This window comes from Piliocolobus tephrosceles, chromosome 2 (genome assembly GCF_002776525.5).
Source record: "Piliocolobus tephrosceles isolate RC106 chromosome 2, ASM277652v3, whole genome shotgun sequence".
NCBI lineage: Eukaryota > Metazoa > Chordata > Mammalia > Primates > Cercopithecidae > Piliocolobus > Piliocolobus tephrosceles.
This window is the reverse complement of record NC_045435.1, coordinates 186,988,302-187,004,915: the sequence shown is the minus strand read 5'-3', so window position 1 is coordinate 187,004,915 and position 16,614 is coordinate 186,988,302. Positions and strand designations below refer to the sequence as shown.

Genomic DNA, 16,614 nt, shown 5'->3' with positions numbered 1-16,614 from the left:
TGCTGTCTCTACTAAATATATAAAAATTAGCCGGGGATGGTGGTGCACGCCTGTAATCCTAGCTACTCGGGAGGCTGAGGCAGAAGAATCTCTTGAACCCGGGAGGTGGAGGTTGCAGTGAGCCGAGATGGTGCTACTGCACTCCAGTCTGGGTGACAAAGCGAGAGTCTGTCTCAAACAAACAAACAAACAAACAAAAAATCAAAGCCAGAAATATTAAGATCAGCTATTTGTCCCAGTTAAAATCTGATAATAATAAAAACTAAAGGGATTTTTTAAAAGCTCTATGGTTAAAGATCAGCTTAATTAAACATTGATATCGGAGCTGTGTGTGTATATGTGTGTGTGTGTTTGTGTGTGTCTTTCTGCTTTTTCTCTTTGGATCCTGTTTTTGGAAATTGTTTTTCAGTGGACTAAAAGTTTTTTTGTTTTTCAAATGTGCATGTCTCTCTGTTCCTTTCTTTTCTTAAAAATTGTTCTCCCATGTTGGGCACTGTGGCTCATGCCTGTAAATCCCAGCACTTTGGGAGACCAAGGCAGATGGAACACCTGAGGTCAGGAGTTCGAGACCAGCCTGACCAACATGGTGAAACCCCATCTCTGCTAAATGCAAAAAAATTGGTTGGGCGTGGTGATACATGCCTGTAATCTCAGCTACTTGGGAGGCTGAGGCAGGAGAATCGCTTGAACCTGGGAGGTGGAGGTTGCAGTGAGCTGAGATTGCGACATTGCACTCCAGCTTGGGCAACAAGAGTTTTTTGAAACTCCGTCTCAAACAAAAAAGATTGTTTTCCCATTTACTTTCACTTCTCCCTACTCCTCCTTCCTCTCTGCCTTTTTGGTACCACAGGAAATGATCTAGAGAAGACGTCTAACAGATCACACTCCTTGAGGAACGCAGAAGAAGTTGACTCTGAGTACTCCTCCTCCTCGCTGAGAGTCTTCTTTCCCTGCAGTTTCAAGTGTCATAGGCAACCTCCTCTCAGGTCTGAAACTCTGCTCTCTTCTGTATTGTGTTACCTGATCGCTTTGGCTTTTGACTAGAAATTATTTGATACTGTGAGAGAACTTGACTTTGGTGTATGTAATAGCGAGGCAAGAGAAACAGTGTTAGACATGGCCAACTATAGTTGTTTCCAATAAATGGTTGTTACTACAGGGGGCTACTCATGTATTTGCACATTAGATAAGCAACGGTGCGGTTTAAACACCTAGAAAAATGGATTTGCAGCAAAGTGCCCAAAGTATGTGGCCTGGTCTCCACGGTGCTTTCCTCTTGTGGGGGGGAGGGGGGGCCGGGATTCAGTGAAAGCCTTGATTTTTTTTTTTTTTTTTACTTATACTTTAAGTCCTGGGATGCATGTGCAGAACGTGCAGGCTTGTTACATAGCTATACATGTGCCATGGTGGTTTGCTGCACCCATCAACCCATCATCTAGGTTTTAAGCCCCGCATGAATTTGGTATTTCTCTTAATGCTATCCCTCCCCTTGCCCCACCCCCAGACAGGCCCTGGTATGTGATGTTCCCCTCCCTGTGTTCTCATTGTTCAACTCTCAGAAACCCTTGATTTTTAAACATCTAAATGCTTTGCCTTTTAACTGCGTCCATTTTTTTCATATTTAAATTATTAGGCCCTATAAACTAAACATACTTTGTTAGCCTTGTTCCTTAATGAGTTCTGTCCTGACCTCAGTGGTCTACTTGAAAAACACAGACTAAATTAAAAGCTACTTATCTAAATGAGATTGCTCTCCTTATGCAATCTTACAGTTAATTCCTAAGGAATCTTGGCATCCATTTTTAATCTTCCTTTGACACACCCAAGCTTCTTGAAAAATCAAGTTCTCTCTGTACTTTGAGATATAAATTTGCTACCTGTTTTCTCTGAAACTCAGAAAGGATTCTCCATATAAACCTTAAATTTTTCCATTTACAAAGGCATAGTTTGAATCTGTCTTTTTAGACTAGTGAGTTTTACCTGTCTTATGGCTAAAATTCTAAAATCAAAACAATGAAGTCTTTGTGTGCAGAGTATATGCTATACCTTGTGTGTCTCTGTACATACATGTATATGTATGTATGTATTTATAACTATACATGTTTAATATTGTCTACACATGGTACCACGATAATTTAAAAATAAATGAGTACTCATAAATTAAGGCCAAATGCTTTTCAAGTTCATGTGATTTTAGCAATTTTGGAGAAATAAAGATAGTTTTAGAATTACTGGTAAAATAAGATTGAAATGTCTTCAGAATTTTAATTTAGACATTTTTGTCTGAGTCTATTGATCAGGCAGGCTTACGGCCAAAAAGCTATTGCTTGAGATTTTTGATACTTGATTACTTTGTTTCTGAGTCTGTGTATCTTGATTTGAATCTTTCGATTCAGAGGTCTAGACAGATGCCTATGATGAGGCTCGGGGGTGACACCTGGTCCATCTCTCCTTCCCAGGTATGCCTCCCCTGGTGGGAGATGCTGAGAGAAATTAGATTCTCCAGGCATTGTCTTTTGTCCTGGGCTCTGCATCTGATATGTAATTAAAATTACCTACTTCCTAGGTTTTTTACTAAGATAAAAGTCACTAGTTATTAACACTATGATAACCACATGTAGTCAAAACTACTAGATATAAGAGAAAAAATATGCAAAGTGTGTGAGGAAGTAGAGTATGTTTTTGGTAAGAAGGATTATAAAAAGGCATGTAAATTTGTGTGTCTGTGGTCTTTTTTTTTTTTTTTTTTTTTTTATTTAGAGAGGGTCTTGCTCTGTCACCCAGGCTAGAGCATAGTGGTGTGATCACGGCTCATTGCAGCCTTCACGTCTCTGGGTCAAGTGATCCTTCCAACTCAGCCTCCCAAGTAGCTGGGACTACAGGCTTGCCCCACCAAACTTGACTAATTAAAACAGTTTTTTTGTACAGATGGGGTGCCCCTTTGTTGCTAAGGCTGGTTTCAAATTTCTGGGCTCCAAGCGGTCCTCTTGCCTTGGCCTCCAAAAGTGCTAGGATTACAGGCTTGAGCCACAGCACCCAGCCTTGGTTTTTGTTAAAGTTATTTTGTCTCGTTTAGAGGTTTCAAGGATTGTTTTAAATTGAAGAAATTTTAAAAATTGTAAGAGGTTATAAAACTGATTGAAATTACATGGATTTGTTTATAAACATATTAAAATTAGCTTTAGCATTAATAATAAATGAATACAAAGGTAAAATTTGGTTTTCTCGTTTGAATAATCTTTTAATGCAGTATTAATAAGAGGTAGTAAAAATTGTATTTACCTTTTGAGTGAGCTGCAAAAAAAAAAAAAAAAAAGAAGAAGGGGAGAGCGGAGAGACAGAATCAATTTGCCTCACGCTGTCTTTATTAGACTTTATGACTGTTTAGGAAACTGGGTCTCCTCTCTGCTTTTTGAAATCTCCGAATTATTATTTTAGCTAAATGAATGTCTTATTTTACAGAGACCTGTGATCTTATTTTGTGATATCAAGTATTTTAAACTTTTGATGTTTGATAAACTTTCCAAAATCAAAATTCAAATGCTAAATTCAGTCTTTTTTACCTCAAACTACCTTTTGGAATATTAGAGCCCGTGGAAGTCCAAGAAAAACATATACAGTTTATTTGGCATGTTCAAATCATACAGGAAGCATTGTCAAGTCTGAAATGTGTTTTACTTTGCAATATACTTATGTAAGTTCAGGAAGGGTATGTTTCCTTTTTTAACAGTACACAATTGCAGACACTGGTTATTTCATCAAGGATTTGAGTGGAGTGTTATATTTTCAGAAATGTCCAGACTACTTTGAGGAATTGAGTTTGACTTTATAGAGCCAATAAAAAGCCTCTTGGAAAGGCTTGCCTGATACCTTGCCTATGTGATTTCTTTACAAAGTTCCTGACCTGTGGTAAGTAAAGCAGCATTCCCATCCTCTGGGTTGCAGACCAGCACATGTCTGTCGTCTGTTAGGAACTGGGCCACACAGCAGGGGGCGAGCCGTGGGCAAGTGAGCATTAGCACCTGAGCTCCACCTTCCGTCAGATCCACAGTGGCATTAGATTCTCCTAAGAACACGAATCCTATTGTGAACTGTTCAGGCAAAGGATCTAGGTTGTGTGTTCCTTATGAGAGTCTAACTGATGCCTGATGATCTGAGGAGGAACAGCTTCATCCCCAAACCATTTCCCCCTCCGTCCCCTGGTCCTTGGAAAAATTGTCTTCCAGGAAACCAGTCCCCGGTGCCGAAAAGGCTGGGGACTGCTTAAGCAACGAATGTCACTTTCTGACAGGCCCAGGAATCTCAAGTTATTTTGGGACCCTGAGAAGAGAGAAATTCACCCAATTCATACAGGTAGGTACAAGCACAAATAAATCTTTGATTTGGTTAACCTCAAGAAGCTTTTGAAAGTCTAATCTGAGATTCCTTATAAGGGAAGTCTCAGTAAAGCCAATTTCAAAAGACATTATATGGCCAATCACATTCTTGCTATACTTTATGCAAATAATCAGACCAAGTATAATATATAATATGACTGAAACTTATTTTGCAAATAAATAAGGACTATGACTTGTCTTTGGTAGAAATGGGGAAGTGGAGAAAGAAAAATTATCTTTCAAAAGAAAACTATACAGAAACCTGTTGTTAGGTTCTAGCCTTATTCATTGTTTTTGAGTTTTTATTATTTGCCGATAGTTTGGACTGAATCTTGAATTCTTTCTTTTTTTTTTTTTTTTTGAGACGGAGTCTCGCTCTGTTCCCCAGGCTGGAGTGCAGTGGCCGGATCTCAGCTCACTGCAAGCTCCGCCTCCCAGGTTTACGCCATTCTCCTGCCTCAGCCTCCCGAGTAGCTGGGACTACAGGCGCCCACCACCTCGCCCGGCTAGTTTTTTGTATTTTTTAGTAGAGACGGGGTTTCACAGTGTTAGCCAGGATGGTCTCGATCTCCTGACCTCGTGATCCGCCCGTCTCGGCCTCCCAAAGTGCTGGGATTACAGGCTTGAGCCACCGCGCCCGGCCTTGAATTCTTTCTTGGCTACAAGTCTCCTAGCTAAGGTTTTTACTTTTTTCTTCCATTTTTTTCTGACCTGAAATCTCTAGAAATTAAAACTGTGCTTTTCATAAAGCCCTGCAGACTGAAGTTAGACAACTTAAATTTTGAGAGAAATAACAGCCACTTATATGTAAACAACCTTCATGCCTGCTGATATGGACTTCTCAAAGTTCACTTGAACCACATTTCAGAAGAATCTGTCATATTCCCATTGCATTCTGAAGATGCTTCAGAGACTCTAAAAAAACTAGTCTGTAGACTGCTCTAGACAGTTTTTAACCTTGGTTTTTTTTTTTTTTTTCTATTTCCTTAGAAATACTTGATACCTAGTGTAGGGTATACTAGGTATAACACTTCTTATTAAAGATCTGTTTGTCTGAATCACATATAGAGGCCTAGTCCACCTTCAGTGCCACCTTCTGGAATGGGACACAGCGATTTAACTGAACCGATCTATTCTCAGGACTAGGAGACTGACTAAACAAGATGTGAGATAATATATTTAAATTTACTTTTTTCTGTTTATCCCAATTTGTCTTTCCATTTTTTGTCTATTTCTATCTAACAACCTCTATTCCAAATCTCTCCAAAGCTATTAGTTTGGCTTTTAATGTGTGAAATGCTTTTTAAGTTTCAAAGTGGGGATTGAAGTTAATAAAAAATATTTTACTCCAAAATATATTTCTTTAACATATTCTGAAGTGATCCTGAAAATGTGTCTTTCGTGGAGGAAATTTGCATGTGTAGATCTGTGGAGAATTTGCATTCATGCAGCCAGCCCTTCCCTTGTCCAGATCTAGGAAAGATTGACTGAGAGTTTGATACCTTTAAAGGACTGAAAACCAACATTCACCATCTAAATTCTCTGAGGGCTGCTGCCGATGAGGTTTCATCTACATAACAAGTCCACCTTTGCTAGCCAAGCCTCTTCCGTTCTCTCTCCCATCACCTGCCTTGGGACGATTAATAAAACCTGGTTGTGGCCATGCTCTGAGTCTGCATTCTTTCTGTAACCTTAAGATGTGATATAAGCATCTGTACCTCCATGGAGAGTTGAGGTCATCATTCTGAAGGTCCCATGTGTAAATGTTAAATAAATTTGTGTGATTTTTTCATATTTATCAATTGGCCTCATGTCAGTGGCTGTTAGCAAAGCTCCAGGGGGCATTTGGCCTCTATACTAGGCTATCATAGAGCAGCTGTGTCTAGACATGACCTCAAATCAAGCAACACTTCCGTAATTAGGTAGCAGTTTTACTTTTAATGTGAAGTGTTAAAGTGAAACCCAGAAGATGAAAACCCACAAATAAACCTGCTACAAAAATAAATCCATCAACCTGCACAGAACTGAAACAAAGATGTTTGTAAAGTATGAGATACCATTTCTGTTCGTCTTAGAAATGTATAGCCAAAGAATTTAGCATTCAACAATGAAAACTTAGCACCAAGAAGATCTTTTCGGTCATGAAGAGAATGTTGGCCTGTAAGTCCAAAGACCTGGACCCCAGATTTTGCTCTGCCCAAGAGTCTATAAAATTTGAGACAAATTAATTTCCTCTTGCAAGCTCCATTTTCCTGCATTGTTTTAAAAAATGGGGTTGGACTAAATGAAACTTTATGTTTTTGAACCTCTTAGCTGTATGACTGTGTGAACGGTATTTAATGACTTTTAAGTTGCTATCTATTAAATGATACACTTTAGTACAACCCCTGTTTAATTCAAAGGAATATTGTGACAGTAGATAAAAATATCAAAAGTAACTTTGAAAATTTGATTGGAAATTAGAAATATATAATCATCTCATGTCTTTTGTTATTCGTAAACTACATAACATGAAACTTCACATGAGGAAGTAAACAAATGTCTGAGAGAAATCTTGGTGACGGTGATGGAAAAGAAATAGAAACATAATGGTTGAAGAGGTGAACCCACAATGACTGATGAATGGGAAAGGGAAAATTTATGATAAGTTCTTTTCTAAATCGATTCTTTTGTGATATTCTCACCTTGCAATTTTAATATAAGAACAGTGATTGTCAAGATGCTCAACAAAGTTTGCTAAGAAAAGGACACAACAGGGCCAGGTGCGGTGGCTCACGCCTGTAATCCCAGCACTTTGGGAGGCCCAGGTGGGCGGATCACGAATTCAGGAGATCGAGACCATCCTGGCTAACACGGTGAAACCCCATCTCTACTAAAAATACAAAAAATTAGCCGGGCGTGGTGGTGGCGCCTGTAGTCCTAGCTACTCGGGAGGCTGAGGCAGGAGAATGGTGTGAACCCGGGAGGCGGAGCTTGCAGTGAGCTGAGATCCGGCCACTGCACTCCAGCCCGGGAAACAGAGCAAGACTCTGTCTCAAAAAAAGAAAAGAAAAGAAAAGGAAAGGAAAGAAAAGAAAAGAAAAGGACATAACATACAAATTGATTGGATTTCACCCAACAGTGATTCAGGAAGCACTGCATTAATTCAACTGTCTTCATAGTTTAGTAGCTAGCTGAAATTTCTACGGTCTCAGCCTTCATATAAAAATTCAAGGCCGGGCACAGTGACTCACGCCTATAATCTCAGCACTTCGGGAGGCGGAGGCGGGAGAATCACAAGGTCAGGAGATCCAGACCATCCTGCCCAACATGGTGAAACCTCGTCTCTACTAAAAATATATTTTTAAAAAAGTAGCCGGGCAAGGTGGCGGGCATCTGTAGTCCCAGATACTCGGGAGGCTGAGGCAGGAGAATCGCTTGAACCCGGGAGGGGGAGGATGCAGTGAGCCCAGATTGAGCCACTGCACTTCACCCTGACCAAAGAGTGAGACTCGGTCTCAAAAAAAAAAAAAAAAAAAAAAAAAAATTTCATGTGAAAATGAGTTCCCCGTATAATTTATCATAACTTGTTGTGGTTGAACTAAAAAATGTTGAAATGGGTGATAATCAAGGGTGGTAAAGGTATATGTGGAAACCAATCAAACTTGATTAATTTTACCTTATTGTCATAATGTTCTCAGAACATCAAGAAACTGGAGGACTCAAAGAGTTACTTGGTTTTTAAATAGCAATTAGCTAGTTTCTACTCAAATATAATGTGGCAATTTTTAACAACCTTGAAGAGTGACCATATTTGGTATATCTCTAGATATGAAGAAATAATGTTCAATCTATTTTGAAGATGATGCTGATTAAAAGGCAGTGTTCTTGGCAGGATTCAGGAAGTTCTCTTGTATCTACAGGCATTCATTAACCGCAGAGTTTCGTTAAACAACTGCATGATAAAGAAATTTATTTTAACAGAGTGATTCTGAGAATGAGAGAGCTGAGATAAAATACTGACTATTTATTGTGGTTTTAGAGCATGAGAAGGAGGAACAAAATGGGGAGATTTAAATTAAGAGAAGATCAGGGCTAATGTGATACTTTTGGGGCCTCTAAATTATTGTTCTAAGGATCATCTCGAGAGAAGCAGAAGGCAGAATTCCCTCTTCTCTAGCCTCGGATTGTTAAAGCAGTTACAGTTTGTCTTATTTTTAGGGAGCGGGGATGCACCTTCTATAAGCCCTATTGGAAGAAAACATATTGCTAAGATTTCACGTTCAAAAAACATTTATTTAGTGTTTAAAGGATATGTATGATTAAATGCTGTGTTTAACATACCCACTCAGGATGTAACCTTTCTGGATTTTTAATTCTGTGTGTACCACTTATACTCTATGTGGCACTGTAAGTTAATATTTCTAAGCCTTCCATTTATTTGTATAATAATATTAACTAATACTTATGAAGAAATTAACATGTCAGGTACTATTATAAGTGCTTAATATGTATCTATTTAATCCTCAGGACAATGCTATATGGTAGAAATTATTATTCTAATTTAATGAAGGAGTGTTTCAGAATTTAAATAAGTTCCCATAGCTGGCAACTTTAACCCTTATACATCAATACTTCTCAAGATATTGGAGATAGTGATAGTATTACTTTATGAAATAAAATGATTAAGTGAAGCAGTGCACATAAAGTGCCCAGCATAAGGCCTGGAACAGCGTAAATTTTCAGAACTGTAATATCAACTATCACTTGCCATGTATTGTGTATCCAGTATATTGTAGGCCACCACAAACATCTAATTTAATCTTCATAATACCTTTACATTACTAATGCAATGTACAAGCTGTAGAAAAATAAACTATCTTAACAGAAACAAGCTAATGAATGAATGAAAGAATCAGAATTTCAATAGTATTTTGATTCCATGGCTAATGCTCTTTCTGCTGTGCATTTTATCTCCTGTGCTCCATGTTATCATAATTCTAATAACGTACTTATTGACAACAAGATGATGTGTATCACTTGAATGTGTCTTCTTCATAACACAGGGATTGTTATACGTTTATGAAGGAGATTTAATATATTGACTAGGACTTTAACCCTTATCTGCATATTAATATTCAATGGTTAATTACATAGGAGTCAGAAAATTACTAAATCACTAATTTTGGAGAGTGAAGCAGAACTAGCACATTCTTTTGCTTTTTCACTATCATTTAAGTGATTTAATATTAATATACTATACTAGTTGAATACATAAATGATTGAAAAGTGAATTGATAAGCTAGGAAATCAAAAGGGGGACTTAACAGCAAGAATGGATTGATTACTTCATTGTGAAATGTTAATCAAATGCCTGCATATATTGTTACTTATTCAAATTGTACTCACAATTGGAATCAATTAGCCTCTGGAATTTGAAAGCCGGTTTCTACCAATCCGATCCATGGGGATACCAAATCGCCTTTTTGGATGATCTACTACTTTCCTGAAACAAACCAAGGAGGACATTGTGAAGCTAAAGTGCAAGTTATTGATCATTATTTCTGTTCTTTTATTTTATGGAGATCTGGGGGCTTTCTTTGGGAGCTGGAATAAACATGATAGTTCTCATCACCAGTACCCACTACGTGCCAGACACTATCTCATGTTTTCAACATCTGTGGGAGTAGATATTACTAGGTATTATTAGCTCCATTTTACATATGAGGAAACTAGGCATAGAGAAGTTAACTTATCCAAATTCAAATAGACCAAACCAAAAGTCAGGTCTTATCAGCATACTAATCTGCCAACTAAGTGCTTTAGTTTGAGAAAATCCCTTCCCCCTTCAAATTGCATTTTCCTGTTGTTTGGTGAAGATTAAACTGGAGCAGTCGTTTTTCACAACCTTTGCTTCAGAATGGCTCATCTAAAGAAGGATGATGGTGGGAGAGGAAAGAGTATGATACTAAGACTGAATGTAGAGGTAGATGTGCCTCTCATGTCTTTCCTTAAACTTCACCCAGAAAATCTTTGTATGTGATGGTCGACATTTGCTTATATTCTCTTTGTTAAATACTGTTTGAAATAAATTAAACATCTTCATTATTAAAACGAAGTATAAAACATGCACACAGTACTACCAAAGGTCTAACATAACTTCTAGCGTATATTTTCTGTAAATTACCCCTTTAAAAATAAGACGCACTTTAGAAACTTTTCAATTTGATTTGCTAATATTATCATCACTTAGTTGTATCAAGCCAAAATCCTAACAAGAGAGGATCCAGAACTTCGGTTGTGTAACTTTCACTGGCCGTGGGAATTAAGGCCAGTGTGAATCTTTATGAAGAAAGAGACAGCGGGGAGAGTCTAAGAAGCCTATGTAAATCAGTGATTCATCTCATAGAAAACGTAACTGGCTTATAAAAGTGTTAGGCTTATTGTTGACAAAATATACATGCAGAAAAGAGGGCAGAAAGGAGGGCATATTAGAAATATTAGACATGTACAGATTTTAAGTGTAATAAATTCCCAGACCAAGAAACAGAACATTACCAGCAGACAAACACTTTTGTAATGAGAAATAAACTTAAAAGGCTCTTCTCCCACCAAATGTAAGGAATTCTGCTGGAGTGCAGTGGTGTGATCATGGCTTACTGCAGCCTCAACCTCCAGGGCTCAAATGATCCTCTCACTTCAGCCTCCTGAGTAGCTGGGACTATAAGTGTGTGCCACCATGTCTGATTAATTGTTTTGAATTCTTTGTAGAAATGGGAGTCTTGCCATGTTGCCCAGTCTCATCTCAAACTCCTGGGCACAAGTGATCCTTCATCTTGGCATCCTGAACTGCTGGGATTAAAGGTGTGAGCCACCATGCCTGGCCTGCTTCAATTTTTTGACCCATAGTGATATACTTCATTGCTTGAAAATCTCAGTGATGTAGGACATAGTGTCTTGCAAGAAAACTTAATTTTCAGGAGTTTAAACAGTCAAGAAAATATTTGCTTCAGAACATTTTCAATAACTTCTTTAGTTCTTCTCTAATTCCTACTATCATATTATTAAACTACACTTATTTACCAATAATTACTTTATACTAGTTTAAACACTAAACATGAATGAAAACCTTAATACCTTCGAGGCTTTTCTTATTATGATTTAACTGTTTTTTCTATTATAATTTACTGTGTATCTGCTATGTATAAGGTTCTTTTTGCGGCTGTTAATGGGTGGAAAAAATGAGTCAGAAATAGCCTTTTCCCTCAAAAACCTGTAACTGACTACTCTCAGACTGATGATGATTTAATGTAAATAGTAGAGGAAAATAATTATGCCAATTTTTTTCCTTAATTACACAGTCATATCAGTGCTCCTGATATTACTACGAAGTAAATAACTTAGTAAAGGTCTTGGAGGCCAGACACGGTGGCTCATGCCTATAATCCCAGCAATTTGGGAGGCTGAGGTGGGGAGATCATTTGAGGTCAGGAGTTTGAGATCAGCCTGGCCAACATGGTGAAACCCAATCTCTACTAAAAATACAAAAATTAGCAGGGCGTGGTGGCACACTCCTGTAATCCCAGCTACTTGGGAGGCTGAGGCATGAGAATCGCTTGAATCCAGGAGGCTGAGGTTGCAGTGAGCCGAGATCGTGCCACTGCCCTCAAACCTGGGTAACAGCACGAGACTCTGACTCAGGGGGAAAAAAAAGTCTTGGAAAGTATGGAGAACATGAGAGATTTTTACTGTTGTACCTTGTACGTTAAAAATATCTATAAACGTTGATTAATTCTAATTAAAATAATGTACTGAAAGGCAGTTAATATTTACTTAATACCTTCTGTGTGCCAGATTCTGTGCTTGGTACTATGCACACAAGGCTAATAAAAATAGACATGGAAACTGATACGGTGTTGGCATGATCTCGGCTTCTACAACCTTTGTCTCCTGGGCTCAAGCAATTCTCCTGCCTCAGCCTCTTGAGTAGCTGGGATCACAGGTGCACGCCACCACGCCTGGGTAATTTTTGTATTTTTAGTAGAGACAGGGTTTCATCATGTTGGCCAGGCTGGTCTCAAACTCCTGACCTCAGGTGATCCACCCACCTTGGCCTCCCAAAATGCTGGGATTACCAGCCTGAGCCACCACACCCAGCCTACTAGTTCTTGAAAGCAAATGGGAATCTTGGTCCTGCCACTGTAAGGAACTGAATTCTGCCAACAATGTGAATGAGAGGAAGTGAAAAACCAGTCCTCCCAGGTGTTTGGAGGACTTGTGAGAAAGGGAAGGAAATAGCAGCTGGGGAAAACAGTCACATGATACCTGCACTGATTCCCCAAACTCCCTTTAGAAACAGACGTTGTCAGGAAAAAATAATATGTTTACTTTTTTTTTTCTCTCTGAGTCGGAGTTTCACTCTTCTTGCTCAGGCTGGAGTGCAATGGCGCAATCTCGGTTCACTGCAACCTCTGCCTCCCGGGTTCAACCGATTCTCCTGCCTCAGCCTCCCGAGTAGCTAGGATTACAGGCACCTGCCACCATGCCCAGCTAATTTGTTGTATTTTTAGAAGAGATGGTATTTCACTATGTTGGCCAGGCTGGTCTTGAACTCCTGACCTCAGGTGATCCACCCACCTTGGCCTCCCAAAGTCCTGGGATTACAGGAGTGAGCCACCACACCTGGCCCCTTTTACTCTTTTAGAGATACATATGATTAAAACAACATCCTTTGGTCTCTCCTACCAAAACTTATTTTCTCAAAAATGAATGTAAATAAGTGAAAACGTGTTTTTCTTTTTTGCTTTACTACAGTTGATCTTTCCCCGCTCAATCAAATAAGAGGCAGCTACGGTATAGTGGAAAGCAAAATAAATTTAAATTCTGTTTTACTTCCTTTCTTTCCCTTTTCCCCATTCGCTCCTCACCTTCTTCCCCCCAGATTTGATCCAAAATGTATTAGAAACCAGGAGATGGAGGATTTGGGTTCTACTTGATTCTTTTACTTACTGATAGTATGACCCTCTGCAAGTCTTTTATTCTAAGCTACTCTTTGCTTTTTGATAAAATTCAAATAATACTTGCTATGCCCATCTTCTGGAGCTGTTTATTCACTTAACAAACTTATTTGTTAAGTGATATTTGAATGTTTCATGCATTACCTTGTGTTACACGGACTTAACCATGTGTTATGTGTTGTTGGTGAGTAAGACAAAGGTTACCTCTCAGGGTTCACATTTTACATTGAAAAGAGCTAATGAGGTAACACATGTAAAAACATTTCCTACATTTCAACTGATACTAATTTTTCCTACCAGTCTAGTCCAGTGGTTTTCAATTTGTAATTATTTCTATAGATACAAAGCTTTAAAAAGCTTTATAAAAGACAGCAATATCTGAAAAGTAAAGAATTGTCCCAGTAAAAAAGTATCCCTCCTACTCCATATGTAGTGGCCCCTGACAGACCTTCCCGAAACACCATAGGTTCCTCAAAGCAAGTTTAAGTGAAAACTACTGGTCAACTGGATAAAATAGTAACTCATGGTTTTACTCTAGCAATAAATTCATAATTACTTCGATTCATCTTATCAAGTTGGAGATTGGTTGTAAATGCTTACAGATATCTGGAAATCAAATAAGAAAAATAAATACAACATATGTATATATAAATCAATTCACTTTTAAATTTTTAGTACTAATACAAAATAAAAATAATTTTCATAAAGCACATAATCAGAAACCATAACAGCCTGGTTAAATACTTTCTATACAATTTATATCCATCAGAAGTGAAACAGCAAGCTAGTAGTTATTTTAACATTTTTGTTGATATGAAATATATATATGTATATATAACAGGACTATATTCTAAAACACATTCACTGGCATGAATATAGTGTATGAAAAATTAACGTTAGATAGAAAATATAATCTTAAAACCAAAAGGCAAAGTTGTACTTTTTGACTATCGAGTCCCTCTTGTGACAAAATGATGGTATGACATGGCTTATATGATATATGCATTTAAAACAACCCACGTTTTCCATTCTGAAATATTCTGTAAGTAAAGTAGTTTAAGGATATAGAATATTTATCAAAATAATATGATGACAATGATTAGATTGTTTATTTTAAATGCAACTTTAATTTTCACACAAAAATCTAAACTTCCTATGTGAAACAAGATTTTCTTTAACATTTATAGTCTTGGATAACTCCATTTCTAAAGGTATTTTACATTCTAAGAAACAGCAGTTGGAAAAATTGTATTTAAACTTTTTATTGAGAATCACTTCACACATAACAGAGTCTATACATTTATCTGCGTTCAATTCAAAGAGAGTAAAAGTAAACAGCCCTATTCCCAGCAGCAGCATAAGAAATACAGCATTACCAGTACTTTAGAAATTCCAGTATTCCTCCTCCCAAACTGCAACTGTTGCATGGCTCAGTCCCAGAGTAATCTATAGACTAAATTTTGGTCTAATAATTCCCTTGATTTTCCTCATAATCTCAGAATGTATATGTATTCTTCAAAAATCTGTTGTTTACTTGACAGTTCCAGAATTTCACTTAAAAGGAATTGAGTACTACAAACAATGTACAGCACTGTGACTATAGTTAATAATGTTGATATTAACATGCTAATATGTTGTTAATGAGGCTAATAATAACCTATACTTGAAATTTGCTAAGAGCAGATCTCAAGTGTTCTCACCAAAACAAAAAACAAAAAACGGTCACCGTCAGTTGATAGATATGTGATTGCGGTATCATTTCGCAATGTGTACATATAGCAAAACATCATGCTGTACACCCTAAATATATACAATTTATATTGTCAATCATAGTTCCATCAAGCTGGGACAAAAGTTATGTATGAATTCTTCTCTACTTCTTTCAGCAAATATTATGTGTTTTGAGATTTTTTCCAAGTTGACATGTGGAGCTGTAGTTCCTTTATTTTACTGCTATGTAATATTTCCTTTCTTTTCTTTTCTTTTTTTTTTTTTGAGACAGAGTCTCGCTCTCTCACCCAGGCTGGAGTTCAGTGGCGTGATGTCGGCTCACTGCCAGCTCCAATTCCCAGGTTCCCGTCATTCTCCTGCCTCAGCCTCCTGAGTAGCTGGGACTACAGGCGCCCGCCACCAGGCCTGGCTAATTTTTTGTATTTTTAGTAGAGACAGGGTTTCACAGTGTTAGCCAGGATGGTCTCCATCTCCTGACCTTGTGATCCGGCCACCTCGGCCTCCCAAAGTACTGGGATTACAGGCTTGAGCCACTGCACCCAGCCACTGCTGTATAATATTTCATTGCATGAATACACAACCATTTGTTTATCCACCCTACTGTAGATGGAAATTTGAGGCATTTCCTCTATTTGTTGTTGTTATGTATTGTTCGGCTGTACATGCCTTTGGTGTTCATGTAAGGATTCCTCGACAGTATATTCCCAGTAGTAGAACTGACAGCTATGCCTATACTTAATTTTATTCCATAGTGTCATATTATTTTCCAAAGTTATTGTATGAATTTATGAACCCAAGAGCAGTGTATGATAGTTCCTATTATTTCAAATTTATGCCAGTCCTTGTATTCTGGGATTTTTAATTTTGCCAGCCTAATGCTTTGGTAATCATATATCATTGTGGTTTTAATTTACTTTCCCTGGATACTAATGATGTTGCTCAGCTTTTCATTTGTTTATTGGCCACTTGGATTTCTTCTTTTGAAAGTGCCTGTTTGAATCTGCTGCCTGTTCTTCTATTTTCTTTTCTTTTCTTTTAAATATTTATCTGTAGGAGGGCTTTGAATACTCTGAATATTAGACTTTGAGAGTTATAAATTTCAAATATCTTCTCCCATCTGTGATTCATCTTCTTTATTGTGATTTTTTAAAAAAATCTTTGATGTTGTTTTAAAACATCAATATTTTTGCATCTCATGTAATAAATCACCTCTACCCTGATATTATGAAGATATTCTCCTATGTCATAAAATATTTTTGTAGGTTTGCCTCTCACATTTCAGTTTTTAATACGTTGAAATTAATTTGTGCAAGGCACAGTGGCTCATATCTGCACTATTAGCTACTTGGGAGATTGAGGAGGGAGTATCCCTTGAGTCTGGAAGTTCAGATCAGATTGAGCAATATAGCAAGACCCCATCTCAAACAAAATAAACAAGAACAAATTTAATTTGCGTTTATGGGGTGAGTAAAAATAATGTTTCTTTTTAAAAAATCTATATTCATGCCTAA

The 16,614-nt window shown here is 37.6% G+C and overlaps 1 protein-coding gene across 1 annotated transcript in view; it reads right to left on the bottom strand.

Moving 5' to 3' along the window:
• OSTN (osteocrin) overlaps positions 1-16,614 on the bottom strand; it is a 44,451-nt gene that overhangs the window by 3,630 nt on the left and 24,207 nt on the right. Inside the window, exon 3 of the mRNA XM_023214746.1 lies at positions 9,765-9,861. Within this exon, the coding sequence (XP_023070514.1) occupies positions 9,777-9,861 (85 nt within the window). The 3' untranslated portion in view covers positions 9,765-9,776. The remainder of the gene's footprint in view (positions 1-9,764; positions 9,862-16,614) is intronic.